Raw genomic sequence first — 16,025 nt, forward strand, 5'->3', positions numbered from 1 at the left:
TAACAATCTCAACATTGGCTATAGATACCACTTAATAAACTTCCTAGAATTCCCTGACTACAATGTTCCCCAAAAGTGTTAATTCAGTCTTCATTTGAAGACTTCTAGCACTACCACCAGCATTATAAAATTCTACTCAAAAAACCATTACTAGGAAACTCTTCTCGATCTCAAGACAAAATCTACTTCTACCATTTCTAGCCAAGTGCTCCCATTACTGACCATTAGGCCTGACTTTTGATCTCTGGCACCAAATTACCTACCTCTTCAAAACTCAATCACTTTACTCCTTTGCTGAATCTGCTTCAGCAAGATTAGGTATACTCATGGTTCTTTAAACTAGTTACTGGGCATCTCTACCTTCTTCATACCTTTCCCATGCCTAGAATGACTTCCTTAAACTCAGTGGTGTCAAACTCAAATAGAAATGGGGGTCACTAGTATGTACATAAGTACCCCTACAAGGGACTAATTGACTTAGTACTAAAATGTAATATTACCTATGTTTTACTATATTTTTACTTATTTTGTTAAATACTTCACAATTGCATTTTAATCTGGTTTAAGCTGCACTTGGAAATAATGTGGTCATATGTAGCACTAGGTGTTTAACATCTCTGCTCTAAGCTGTCTTAATCTTACTCTTCTTTAAGGCCCAGATCAAATATTACCTCTATTAATCTCTCCTTGACTAAGTTAGCTCACAATGACTTCTTTTTTCACTTATTGTTATAATGCTATATTCTTAAATGAATCTTATCTTGTTTCTTAAACTAGACTATGAGCTCCTTAAGATCCTAAATTTATACCTAGAATACATTTTACATGGTAGAAATGAAAAAAAGTGTTAACTGACTAAACTTTAATGCAAGAGGAATTCTTATCTTTAGTACTATCAGTCAAGTTATTGAATTAAAAATTCAGTGTTAATCTAAGTCTATTACATTAAAGTGTACGGGTTTTGTACACATCCACTATAATCCAACCAGACCCGATTCTTGTCTTTAAAGTATTTACACCATTTAAAGGATCTAATTAGTTTTGCAAATGGGATAAAGGAAAAAATGGAAACACAGAATAAAATATAAAAGTCATATTCTCACCAAAAAAATGGCAAACATTTCAATAAAACAAATTACAATTACTGAATTTGTTACATATATCATATAACTTACTTTGTTTGACATTTGTTGACAGTGTTGCTCTGTTGTATGAATTAATGTTTGGTCCAAATCGACCATGAGGACTAGCTTTCTGTTTCGGTGCAGCCGCTGCTGGTCTTCTCTCCCTAACTGCTCAGCTTGCTAAAACACAAACAGAACAATAACAAAATAAGTCGCAAACTAAGAGGTTTCAGATCAAGTAGAGAATCAACCCTTTTAATATACCAGCAGAAAGTTGGCTGATACTTTAAAAAAGAGAGCATTTTTAAAAAGAAATTCCATGTCTGCCTTCCCATTACAAAATAACTTGGAGCAAATGCATATTTTATGACAACTCTTCTAATAAAAAATGTATTTACTAATACTTTTAAATATGGTTAAGTACAAAATATATACAGAGCTTAATATTTATTTCTTACACAAATATTATAGTTAAAGTACAATGAGTCATATCTAGCATATGACAATGTTACATGCCTCTGAGCAAAATGTACTCTTTAAAAACAAGCTACTCCAACAAATGCACTATTTTTAGTAGAAAAGACAATCCAGGAATTGTTAAAATACTTAGAGCATAAGAATGAGGTGTCAATGAGTAGCAATTTGTACTGATGAAGGGAGTTCAGCAAGATCAATCAAAGCTCTGAAAAAGACACATGAAAAAGGCACAATACTGTCACTGAGCAAATGCTGTTAGCAGGCTAAAATTCCCTATGACATGAAACCCTGTAGTCTCCTTTGTTTTTCCCATTCCTTTTTTTTCCCTCTTGCCCATATAATTTTCAAGGACATAAGAGTGTTAAAGAAAGTTACTAAATGGAAGAATATAATCAAATACGGAAAAATTTGGAATTATAAAATTTGTAGAGAATAAAAACAATACAAAGTATGTTTTTACTTTCTAATGGGAAAAGGAAAGAAAAATCAGAGATAAATAGCATTTCCTTCTGATGTATTAAGATGCTAGGCTTGAATTTAGACTTAAGAGTACTCACATACATACACACACATCACATCACATCACATCTTTTGCCTAAAGATGTTAAGAGTTAAAAAAAAATGCTTAGTATTGAAAACCCTTTCTGTACAAAAGAATGTGATAGAAATTTTATTTATTTTGAATATGCTAGATGAATAATCATACTTTAATAATTAAATAGCTAACAACTTAATAGTTAGTCTAATTGCTTCACTTAATTATCTCTGGTAGAGAGAAAATCACAAAAGGCACAGAATTCTCTTGCTCTTCTTTTTGTTTTCCCAAAACATCCCATACCACTTTTAAAAAGTTTTGGAAAGCTTCATTATGATTGTTAATTAACATATCCTAAATTAAAACTAAAAGGAGGAGGAGGGACAAATAATACTGGGGAGGGGCAAAGTAGTAATCAAAACCAATCAATTAACAAGTATTTATTAAGAATTTACTACATGCCAGATACTTTGGGAGGCACTGACATACAAACGCCCTTCTATTAAGGAAAATGGTAGAAAATGCTGGAAGATGGCTACAAGAAAGAATTAAATATACTTCCATAAAGTGGTTAAACAAGAATGCTCCATTTCAGAATTAGTAAAATTCTTCTGAGACAATCCAGAAATGATACTGTGTACCTTTCCATAAATCAGAAATATTAACTAAAAGAGATCACTACTCTTTGACATTTAAATATCTAAAGCAGGTTCTATTTGTGAACTATAGTTGAACCAATAGTGGATCTTAAATTAAGCAAAAATAAGAAGGGAGAGGAAATAGTTATTGTAACATGAAAACAAGGTGTAACAGAGGCTGGCACTAAAGAAAAAGTGCCAGGCTAAGAGCTATGAAATTGATCACCTCAATGGGGGAGGGGCCCCAAGAGATTGGAATTTGGAGGAGGAGAAGACTCTGGCTAGTAGAGGAGTTGGTGGCTCTCGGTCTTGAGAAGCCAAAGGCAGAAGATGGGAAAAGACGTTCTCCTGAGGGGTTACCCACTTTTCCTGCTGGTGACTGGAAATCTTCCCCCCCACAACACTTCCCAATTGAAGGGACTTTCTGAAGAGAAACTGAGCAGACTTTACCTCAGAGCTCCTGTTGCCCAGGGGTGAGTCAACCTGATTTTCTCTCAGGGGGCTCAGGCTGCCAAGGCCCAAACTCGAGGAGGGAGGGGAAAGGGTTTAGATAGAGACAGGGACTCCCTTTCTCAACTTTCCTTCTCCCATTCTTCCCTGCCGGTTATTCCTTTTGTACTACCTGATTGAGTTGACATTAAAAGTTATCTGTTCCCCAAGCTGAGTGTGAGTGAACAGATCAAGGGGAGACCCTTTAGTCTTGAGTAGTGGAGGGAGGACAAGAGTGAATTGGAGAGAGTAGCTTTAGCTAAGGAGGGAAGGCAGAAGGGGGAAAATCTTCAAACCTCCTCTCCTCTCTCTGAGCCAACCTTAAACCTCGGCTGTCTACCCTGAACCCTGCTTTGAGAAGGGAGGTTCTCCTCTCTTTCCCCCTCTCTATACTGAAAGTCTAAACCCCTCTGTTACAAATGTTACAAATTAACCTCCCTTTTTAATACAAAGTCAAATGTGGCAATAATATTATGTACTGTTTCCCACTCAATACAGAACAGAAAAAAAAATTTTAAATACCTACAGTAATTAACTTGACATAACCATTTATTACTATGTCAGTATAATTCTGTCATTAAAATTGAGTGCTCCTGGGGAACAAAAAAAAGCGGGAAAGCAAAATCTACCCCTCCATCCAGCTTTGTATGTGATTAAATTGGTTGGAAGAAAATAAAAGATTTACAGTTAACATTAATGTGCAAAAATTTTTAATAAAAGAAAGGTGATTTTATATATGCCCCTTACCCACCTCTAGGCCCAATTATGCCAGTTTACATGTAACCCTCCCCCCTTTTTTTCTTTAAAAAAATTAAAAAATCCTCCAAAATCTTCCATCTTTGCCCCAAGTGACTATCTTACCTCAGAGCTAACCATCAGTTCTGGCACACTGTGCACCATGGAGACAGTTGCTGTGGATAATGGCACTTGCTGTTTTCCATTCTTACTCTGTAACCTTTGTTTATACATAAAGGGGGAAAAAAATCCAGTTTCAGTAAAGCACACTTCAAATCTACTGAGCTACATGCAGAAAAGCTGCACATTACACATGATGAAAAGTTACCATCATGTTTAAGGATTTACTTTTGAGTTTCATATTTTAAGAATCATTTTAAATACATAACTACTGAAATGGACTAAAGGTCAGAAAAATGAAAGTTAAACAAATAACCAGTCAACTAAATGAAAACTAAGTTATAGGGGCAGCTCGGTGGCTCAGTGGATGTAGAACCAGGACTATAGACAGGAGGTCCTGGGTTCAAATATGACCTCAGATACATCCTAGCTACATGACCCTGAGTGCAAGTCACTTAATCCCCATTACCTAACCTGCAACCCTCTTCTGTCTTGGAAACAATACGTAGTTTTGATTCTAACATGGAAGGTAAAGGTTTTTGAAAAAGAAAACTAAACTATAATAATTAAACCTGAAAATATAAAATCAAATCTTAAATGAGAATTCCACCAGAGTAGTTACCAAAAAAAAAAAGAAGAAGAATTAAACCATATTAACTATTTTGGTTTTACTTAAAGAATGAGCAATTTGATGTTAATTATTCTTTTTATCTCGTTACTTTTTAAAAAGCATATTATAATTCAGGGCAGCTAGGTGGCAGTGTAGATAAAATGCCTGGCCTGGTGTCAAGAAGACTCAACTTCTTGAGTTCAAATCAGGTCTCAGACACTTACTAGCTATGTGACCCTCGGCAAATCACTAAACCCTGTTTGCCTCAGTTCCTCATCTGTCAAATAAGCTGGAGAAGGAAATGGCAAACCACTCCAGTATCTTTGCCAAGAAAACCCCAAATGGGGTTGTGAAGAGTAGACACTACTGAAACGAATAAGCAACAACAAATATTATAAATAAGAATCCATGGTTGTCTAGTTAGTAATTACATCTACTGCATCCTGTATGTTTCCTAATAACACACAAGAGTAGGTATAATTTTGTTATGTGGTGAGAAAACAAATTTTAAAAAATCCATTATACATTTTTTGAAAGTATCTAAATTTTTCACTTTACTAAAAAATGAATAGGCCAAAATAAGTCTATTTATCAGAAAGAAATTTCATTGTGACAGAATTCAACATTTTATTAGAAACAAAGTATTTGTTTTTCTCAGTATTTGTTTATGATCAAGGGATCATAATGGCCTGAAAATAAATTGCTTTGCTTACCTCATTTTCATAATACCAGTATTGAAAGGAATTCAAAGTGTTTTATCACAGCTCTAAATCTATGAACCTATAATCAATACATATTATCATACACATATTTCCTTCTAAATTTTCATCAAAAGTTGTTGAACTTCTCCTTTGGTGCTCCTACAAATTCAAGCCCATCTCAGCACTACTCTAACAACATGTAAGGTGAGGGGAAAACTAGATTGCCCAGAACACAGAAATCAAGCAATAAATAGATCACATTGAGGAAAAGCTACAGGTGTTGATTATTCTAGATATTCTCTTCATTCATTCCCTTCAAATAATGCCTTGATTATATAAGAGGAAACGAATGCTCTATTTTCTGTTGTTCTCTTTTTCCTTTTATAGTTACCAACCATATCTGAACAAGCATTATTCCTTCTATGATGTTACAAATTCTCTAGGAAAATTTTAGTGTTGGAAATGCGGAAAGAGGTTAACATTTTTCCAACCTCAATTCAAACATTTTTGTTCCTACTTCAAGAAACAATTACATCACATAACATCTAGTCAAGTGCTCTAAACAAAATAGATATAAAAAAATAAAATGGGATGCTCCTAATCACCCTCTCTTTACTCCCTAAATTCTGGGTGAAATGTATATCCCCTATGTGGGTGAGGGATTAAGAATTTTCTAAATATAAGTTTAAGATCAAAAATTTTTTTCTAACATATTAGGAAAACTGGTTAGGAGGAGTATTAACCACATACATTTAAATATGAATTAAATTCTTATTTATGTTTAACTTATTTTGCAGTTAAAATTGTTTACATAAAGATCAAATGAAGATAGTGAAGATTTTTTACCAATGTTACTCAAATGGTAAAATATCCAGTCTCATAGATTTTTTTTGCTATGTCTACCTTTTATTTACGTATAAAATTTAAAAAAAATTTTACCATTCAGTCCTGACCCTAAGACAGGTAGGCAAGTAAGTGCCAATTCAAGATATACTGTGTCCCTCTCAGGCTTTTGGCAGGCACAATTCAAAGCTTTTTATATCTGTCTGTCATCATGTTCACCTTCAGAGAAATTTTAAGGTCATATAGCAGTTTACTTTCTTAATTAGATTAATGGGCCTTCAAATAAACAATAAAGGTGAAAGTCAATTTTAATATAATTAAACAGAAAAAGTCTTACATTTATAGTCAGCATTAGATAAATCTTAATGCTAAATTGAAGACCAAAAGTAAAGTTCATTTATTTTTGTTACTTCATTTATTTTTGTTTTGATAGTACTCAAGTACATTCTCTTCATACCCATTTAATCAGCTTATTTCCTTTTTTTCTTAATCTTTCTCTGAATTCTTCATATTATATCTAGATGACATACTAATATTCTATTAGAGTCACATATCACAAATTGTTCAGTCATTTTCTAATCAATGGGCACCAACTTCCTGTTCACTTTTTTCTATCACAAAATATGCTTCTAAAAATATTTTGTTAAATACTACACAACAGAAATTTTATCTATAACTCGTTAGTCTGTCTTTGGTCTCATTAGGATATCACCAAGTAGTATAATCAACAGGATCAAATGATAGGTACATTTTATAAACTTCAAAAGACTTCCTGATATCCTAATAGTTAGCTTCTATCCCTCCAAAATATTCCTTGTATTTATATTTTATATCTATTATAATCTCCTTCCAAGTGTATAAGTTGCTTCCCTATCCCCTACTATAATGATAATGAGTTTATTTTCAAACAAATTTTATTTATATCTACAATTATACTTACTGTGTTAAGTCTTGGCCGCATTCAGCACATAAACCTTTCATAACTACTGGGTGGCTACATCCTTCTAATCTCACCAGAACACCTCTGCAAAACAAAGTGACATGAAACATTATAATTAATTACAAATAGGACATGCTAAAGCATACTGGACTAGGACTAAAGAGACCTAGGTTTACCTCGCTCCATGACATGTTAGCTGGTTGACAATGACTGAGTCACTAATCTCGGTTTCCCTATCTGTAAAATTGAAATAATATTTATGCTACCTATCTTACACATTGTGGAGAGAAACATTATGAAAGTTTAAAGAATGTTTTATAAAATATAAGCTTATCTATGTTATTATACTCTTCTTAGAATGTGCCATCTGTACCATATCAGCAACAGAAAGCAAGGCAAGTTATCTCAACTGTCTGCAATCTACTAAAGTAGAGAAGAATTTTATAGATTGTGCCCCAAAGAATTAAATGTTACTTCTAGTTTGTTTAAAAGATATTTGGAATGGACCTTTGATTTTGTTAGAGCAAACTTCTAGTGAAAAAACTCCTACCAATATAAACCAAAGATTATTTTGCAATTTATAGACTTACATGGATTCCCAGTGTCTGAGGGCAGTTTTAAACTTTAATAGCTTAAAGCCCTGGGAAACTTTTGGGACACCTTTTGTAAGGAGGTACACATATCAATATCAAATAATACAATAGTTAGTAGTTAAAAGGAAATACTACTTTTCTCCAGAAACTAATAAGAAACCTAAAGGCTTCAGACTGGTAAATGTAAGTTATTAACTAAAACCAGCAAACCTCAATGTATGTTACCAAAACTTTTTTTAAATTTTGATTAAATTCTTAAATGGGTCACCACTCAAGAATCTATGTTAGCTTTTAAAAAAATATCATTTTGAAAAGACATTAACAGGGGAAGCTGGGTAGCTCAATGGATTGTGAGTCAGGCTTAGAGACAAGAGGTCCTAGGTTCAAAAGTGACCGCAGATACTTCCTAGCTGTGTGACCCTGGGCAAGTCACTTAATCCCCATAGCTCTTAGCACTCTTCTGCCTTGGAACCAATACACAATATGTGTTTAAAAATAAAAAAAAGAAATTAACACCAACTATAATCCACACCGGTGGTTATAATCTAGAACTAAAGTGTCAAACACGGTAGACAAAACCACATTAAAATGTAATTTGGGAAATATTTAACAAAATAAATAAAAATATAGTAAGACAAAAGATAACACTGCATTTTAAAAACTAAGTCAAAAAGTAGTCTTCGGGGATCCTTAAGTAGGGGTTTATGAACTCCGTTTCCATTTAAGTTTGACACCATTGCTCTAAAAGAACAACTTCTATTAGATGCTAGAGCCAACACTTGAAAAATCCACTATCTCTTTTCATTGAATCCCAAGTTGGTTTTATAAGTGATATGATATTCCTCATACCTAGTAATTGCTCTATATTTTGCATTTCTTAAATATTTATAGAAAGCTTTGGTCTTCAATCTAATGTTCTATCCCTCCTGCTTCAGCTATAAGTTAAGTCTTTCTATGTGATTTTAACCCCACTTCACCTCTACTCCAACTTGTATTGTAAAATCAGACTGTTCTAGAGGTAGAGTAAAAAAATTTTTTTAAAGAATATATTGCACAAAACAGTGTTTAATAAGAAAAGACACTTGATAAAACCTCAAAACTATTTGTAAACTTTTAAATTACAAAATCAATAAATCAAAAATAAAAATTAATAAATCTCCAGGCTTAAAGTTCCCAGTTTATTTAGCTACCCTTTATATGACATTTTTTTAATCCCATTACCGTTCCTGTGGCTCTTTTTCTTACTTGGTGATATTTCTCTTAAAAATGTAATGCCTATAATTAAACGCTCAGCTCTCAATGTAGATGGTCCAATAAAGGCTACCATAGAACTATTACTTCCTTTTTTGCTATACTTCTCTGGTAGTAGCAGCAGCTTAAAAATAAATACATATACATATATATAATTTAGATAACCATATACAAAAGTTTAGCTTTCTCACTATTTCCCGGATGCTCCAACTATATATATTTATACTATGCAGGTGACAATTGCCTTTTTGGGTAGTCACAATATTTTAAGCCTGCATTTACCTAGACACTCACCAAAGGTTCTCCCCCCAAACACATTTACAATATTTATACCATCATGTATGGGAAACATTTTAACCTAAATGTGTGAATTTATATTTATGATTATTTCACAGTGTTAAATTTGGACTTGTAATCAGAATTCAAATGAAGTAGAATTTGTTTTCTTCAGTAGAAACATCCTGAAAATATAAAAAAGAAGATAAAAATCAAGTTGTTTCCATTTATATCAGTTCTCATTAAAATAAAAAACCATGAATCATAAAACAACTTACTTATGAAATCTCATAGGTAAGAAGTAGTACGGAGCAAGGGGCAGACTAATTTAGGAGTCAGGAAGACCTGGTATAAAATGATGGGCTTATATTAAATGACCTCAAAGATTCTGTACATTTTCAGATCTCTGACATTTAAGGTCAGTGGGATCTTGGGCAAATCACTTGACTTGCCAGCAGCTAAGTCTTTTCATTGAAGTTCAATTGCCAATCTGCTGCAATAGAAAGTTTCTATATCTGGAGTTCTTCAATGAAATCTCACATAGAAACACATACCCATACATAAAAGAATTATAGAACTAAAACTATCTAAAATGTGAAAATTCTTTGACTCCAGAAAATAAAAAAAATCCCATATATACAAAAATATTAATAGCAGTAGTTTGGTAGTAGTAAATAAGTAGAAAGAAAATAGAAAACCACTGACTGGGGAGTGGGGAAAATATTGTGCCTGAAGAAATTATCAATGATGATGAATTCAGAGAACCATAGGAAAGAGAAATCATAATAAAGTAAGGAGAACTATGGAAACAATATTCACATAAGTACTATATATACAAAACTGGATAGTATAGAATTATAACGACCCAACCTTGGTTCCAAAGAAGGGTTGATAAAATGCACCTCCTCATCACTTCACTGAAAATATATGAGAAGGGCAGCTAGGTGGCTCAGTAGACAGAGAGCCAAGTCTGGAGACTGGAGGTCCTACTTCAAATCTGGCATTTCCTAGCTGTGTGACCCTAAGTAAATCACTTAACTCCAAATGCCTTGCCCTAAAAGGGTTTAGAAAAAAAAAAGGAAAATATATCAAAGTATTGGTATGAAATATAGCATATGCTATCAGATATAATACACCTGTTGATTTGGTTTTGATGAACTGTCTTTTTTCTCTGGATTCCTTTTCATTTTTTTGTTACAAAGGAGAGCTGGGATGGGGGATGGGGAGGGGGAAGGGATTTATTCAGAGCTGAAGGTGCTATAAAAAAAAAGGCATAGAATTTTCTAAATATGCAAGATAAAAAAAATAATAGATGCCAAAATTACACTTCTTTATTCTGGTATGCTAGTACAAGAGTTAGATACACTGACAACACCACTGCAGCAAAATGATAGGACTCTGCATCATAAATCACTGACCTGTTTCTTACAGTTTATATATCTGTGTAATATTTTCTAGAAGGTTTTACAACTAAGTCTAAAAGGTTGTAGACTATAATGATTGCTTCTAGAACTAAATTCACTCAAGTTATGGAATAACCTTCATATATGGATGGCTAGCTACACCTTGTTTCCTTTCCCTAATTCCAAGCAGCTCTAGACAGTAAACAAAATGTCCTAGGGGTTGATGTCTCATTTGATGACCAGTAGAGGGAACCCTTATGACTTAACATCTTTTTACTACCACATTTCTTTTGGAGGAGGAACAGAGAAAGGTAGAATTGTAGTTACAAGAGTCATTAGTGCCATTTATCCCAATCTTCTCAACAGGTAAGAACAATCAAGCCCAGAGAAGCTAAGTGGTCACAGAGGTATTAAATGGCAGAGGTGGGATTTGAACTGAAGCCCTCAAATCCAGTGTTCTTTTAGTGTTTCTTCACTTTTTTGTGTTTTTCACTACTCATATTGTTAAATTTCCTCTTACAATCAATATCTTTTATAGACATCTAATTTTATCGTTTTTCCTCTTTTGCATCTGGAATCCAACTTGACTAAAAATAATTTCTTTCCTTTCTCATTTTCATTTATCTATATTTTAAAAATCAAATTAAAATATTTAAGCAACTCTGGGGTAACATATAAAGTTTAGCTGCTTTCACTGTCTCATGGGAAAGATACACAAATAGCTATAACACAAAATAATCCACAAATGCATAAGAGGTATAAGAAATATGTCATGTGATAGGAGGGGAGAGGAATGGAGTAAAGAATTAAGGAAGGCTTACGTAAGTCTGAGAAGGTAGAAAAAGATATGGTAGCATTAGGAAGCATATTTTGATAGAATATAATAAGCCCCTTAAGAAAAGGGATCCATTTTTAAAAAAATGTTAATCCTCAGCACCTGACCCAATGCATGACACATAGTAAGTGTTAAATAAATGCCTGTAGGCTTATAGAATGTGGAAAGCATAGGACACATATAGGACACAGAGATAATGAAAGGAATGTAAACAACATCAGTGTTGTTTGCTATCTGTCCTCAGGGTGGAATGCAGTTTGCACTATATTAAGTTATATTTTATTGACAGATGGGAGGAAAGAAGGAAAGGACAAAGGAAAGAGTAGGGAAAGGAGGAAGAAGGGGAGAAGGGATGAAGAGAAGGAAGAAAGGAAGGTGGGGGAAGGAAAGAGAGGGAGAAGGAAGACACCTAAAGCAAGAAAAGAGATCACCAGATTTTTTTTTTTAAATAACCCTAACCTTCCCTCTTAGAATCAATACTGTGTACTGGTTCTAAGGCAGAAGAATGGTAAAGGCTAGGCAATGGGGGTTAAGTGACTTGCCCAGAATCACACAGCTAGGAAGTATCAGAGGCCACATTTGAACCTAGGACCTCCCACCTCTAGGCCTGGCTCTCAATCCACTGAACTATCCAACTGCCCCCTGTAGAGATTCTTGAATGAAGGTAAGGTAACTCAAGTAATGAGTAATGAGTTCTAGAGTGGTTTGCAAAGAGAACAAAGAGAAAGAAACCAGGATGTATTGTGAAGAAAGAATTGGCTAAACTTGCTAACTGACTGGATAAGGACATAAAAAGAAAGTTTCCAACAAATAAAGTAAGGAAGAAGAATAAGTTTTCGAAATCTTGAATTTGAGGCACTTGTAGAACAGCTGGGTACAGATCATGTCAAATTCATCTGCACATAAGTAATAACTGAGAATAAATTTTTTAAATGATATAGAATTTGTAAAAGCACCTAGCACAGTACCTGACACCTAGTAGACAATGCTTATTCCTTTCCTTCTCCCTTTCTTAAACATGGGATTGAATAAAATTGTAAAGGAAGAAATAAAGGACAGAAAACTGACAAAGTCAGAACTTTGTGAATATACCCACTTCAAGGAGTCAAAAAAATAAGCCAGCAAATGAATAAATGAAAAGGCACACAATTAAATGTGTCAAGACACTGTGCTAGGCAATAGGGACATTATAAAAAAGCAATACGTCATAGGATTGACATATTATTGTGCTAAAACATAACATATAATGGAGTAGTGACCAGGTAGAGGTGTTTTTAGTTAGGGAAATTGAAAGTATGATGAGTGTAATCTTCTATCAACTGACGGATACAACTTTTCTTAGAATAGTAGTGTTGATCTAATTACTATTCCCTGGAAAGAGGTTAAAGAAGAATAAAACATGGTGAAATCTTACCAAACAGAAGTGAAGGGCTCCCAGCAAAGAAGAAAGAGAAGGAGTAAAGAAGAAGAAAGCCAAGAGAGTGAGATGTCTCTGAAGCTAAAGGAAGAGAGAAAATCCAGAAAGAAGAGAAGGTAGGCATCATACTCTGCAGAGGTCAGGGAGGATGAGGACTGCAAAAAGTTCTATCTATCTATCAAGACAAAAAGGCATCAATAAATTTTGAAGAAAAAAACCCAATCCAATCAACATTTATTAAGCATCTACTATGTGCCAGGCACTATGCTAAGCACTGAGGGGGAAAAGTCACTAGATTTCGCTATTAAGTTACTGGTGATCTGAAAAAAGAACTTCAGTGGAAGCCAAAAATGCTGAGATTTCTAAGAAGAAAGTGATTTGCAGACCTAATTTTGATCCAGGAGCTTGAAGGAATAGGAAAAAAACAAAAACATTTAGTAAGCACTAGAGATATAAATTGAAAGATGAGACAGGATAAATTAAAAAATTTTCTAAAAGCTAAGACAGCTCCTTTTCTCAAGGAATTCCCATTCTAAAAGAGGAGATAAAATATGGGGCAAATTTGTTACAAATAAGATGGAGAGGTGTCATGGTATTAGGGCACAGTTACAAAATAGATAATGTCTCTTCTTTAAAGTCATTTCCATTGACTCTCTCTCACAGACACACAGAAACACACATATATTTGTTTTTAAAACCTTTACCTTCTGTCTTAAAATTAATACCAAGTATTGGTTCCAAGACAGAAGAATTATAAGGGCTAGGCAACTAGAATTAAGTGACATTTACACACAGCTAGGTCATGTCTGAGGTCAAATTTGAACCTAGCACCTCCCAGTTGTAGGCCTAGCTGCCTATAATCAATTTTTTATGTTAAACTTTTTGATAATGCTTAGGATCTTGGTGGCAAAAACTTTCTTTTCTGGGTTCTCAGTAGCTGTGGCTATATTACCTATAGGAGCAGTTGCCAGGCTATATTTCCACAAAGGGTTATGTATGAGTATGTCCATTTTCATCAAGGAAATGGAATGCTAAGTTTGGAAATGAAATTAAACAAAGAATCAGTGTCAACACAATAAAGCTCTTTACAAAAGCCCAAAGTCTCCACATATTTATTAATTATAAGTCCACTTTTCCTCAAGTATCAGCATTTAATATAGAACACTTTTATTAAATGTCACTTTATCAGTACTGCAATATTATTTTCTAGTATTCATCCATAAATGTAAAGAATTACAGATAGTTCTTAATGAACTGACCTACTACTTATACACCTGGAGACTTCCTCAGCTGCATTGGATGGCCTTGTTATCTTTTGTGCTCCAACACGCCCTAAGCACTCCACAGTGCTTTGTTGAGTTGCCATCTCAGCCGTTGAACCTTCTTATTGGTTTCTTCCGTCTCAAATTTAAGATCCTAAAAACTGGGGGTGGGGGTTAGGGTTTGGGTTTATATGTTTTTCTGATATCATGGGTTTTGAGTAATTAAACACAAGTCTCTCCTAACCCTAACCCAGAGGCTGTTAGGAGAGACTTGTGTTTAATTTCGTGCCACTGGACCCAGGCTTCCAATGCCGAGAGAGTGGGACTGTCTCTGGGCATTGACTTTTCCACTTAAATCTCCTTCACGCACAAGTGTTTTTGTGCACACTCATCTATATCACAGATGAAAGTGCACAAAGACAATCGTCATCCTCAGTTACTGAGAGACGACGACGATGACAACTACTACTACTACTATTTATATCTTTTCTAAAGAAAAATGCAGTCTAATTTCTAAACAAATGACTTACAAATACACTTTTAGAATACAACCTGTTCATAAACTAGGATCAATCTGAACTCAAACTAAGTTCACAACTTCAGTATTATCTTTGATTCTTTATGGTCCCTTCACTCCACATACACATAATAATAACTGTTAACATTTCTATAGTGTTTGCTATGTGCCAAGTACTCTGCTAAGCCCTTTACAATTATTATCTCTTTCAATCTTCACAACAATCCTGCAAAGTATGTACTATTATTATTCCCATTTTACAAATGAAGAGATTGAGGCATAGAGAAGTTAAAGAACTTACTCAGGGTTAGTGAGTCAGTAAGTGTCTGAGGCTGGATTTGAACTCAGGTCTTCCTGACTCCAGGCCCAGCACTCTATACACAGTACCACCTAGCTGTTTCTCACTCCATATCTCTCATGCATATCTCTTTCCATAGTACTTACCCTAGTTCAGTGATGGTGAACCTATGGTACAGGTGCCAAAGAGGGTATGCAAGCACGCTCTCTGTGGGCAAGTGGCCATGTCCCTATTGAATTCACTACTAGAGGCAGAAGGACTGGGGCAGAGCTGCTCCCCTCCCCCCCCTCTACTCTGCCACCTCAGCCCCTCTGCCCAGCAGCCCAATAGAAGTGCCTCCTCCCTCCCCTGTCTGGGGTAAGGGGAGGAGCCATGGGCATGGGGGGGGCGGGGCGCAGCACTCCATAGGGGTGGGGGTGGGACAGGGGTGGGCACTTTCTCTAAAAGGTTCAACACCACTGCCCTAGTTCAAGTTGCCATCACCTCTAACTTGGATTATTACAATAGTTCCCCAATTGGTCTTCCTATTCCAATTCATCCCTCATGTACTTGTCAAAGCCGTTTCCTCAAAGCTTTGTGTCATTCCCTACTCATTAAACTTTAGTGATCCCTGTTCCTTCTAGGGTCATCTAAACTCCTGTTTGGCATGTAAAGTTCATCACAATCCACATATTACCTTCCACTCATTTCTACACTCCACACAATCTATACTGGCCTATACATATTGCCCTACTCTATTTGCCACCTCTGCATCAGCTGCTCTTGTATGACCAGAATTCTCTCTTCTCACCATTACTACCTATGATCCTTGGTTTCCTTCAAGACTCAACTCAAATACTGCTTTAAGCAGAAGGCTTTTCCTTGGTCCCTTTAGCTGCTAGCACTTCCCCTCTAAGGTCCTCATATCTATTCTGTATTTGTCTAATATATAAAGTATCTATTTATATACATGTTGTCATGA

At 34.8% G+C, this 16,025-nt stretch overlaps 1 protein-coding gene across 3 annotated transcripts in view; it reads right to left on the reverse strand.

Moving 5' to 3' along the window:
- Positions 1-16,025, reverse strand: part of CTDP1 (CTD phosphatase subunit 1) — a 155,612-nt gene that overhangs the window by 123,654 nt on the left and 15,933 nt on the right. For all 3 annotated transcript variants that reach the window (XM_056823542.1, XM_007487822.3, XM_056823541.1), the window contains exons 2-4: positions 7,213-7,296; positions 4,125-4,218; positions 1,176-1,304 (exon numbers count right to left, since the gene is read on the reverse strand). In XM_056823542.1, coding sequence (XP_056679520.1) covers positions 1,176-1,304; positions 4,125-4,218; positions 7,213-7,296 — 307 coding nt within the window. The remainder of the gene's footprint in view (positions 1-1,175; positions 1,305-4,124; positions 4,219-7,212; positions 7,297-16,025) is intronic.

This window comes from Monodelphis domestica, chromosome 3 (assembly GCF_027887165.1).
Source record: "Monodelphis domestica isolate mMonDom1 chromosome 3, mMonDom1.pri, whole genome shotgun sequence".
Classification (NCBI taxonomy): domain Eukaryota; kingdom Metazoa; phylum Chordata; class Mammalia; order Didelphimorphia; family Didelphidae; genus Monodelphis; species Monodelphis domestica.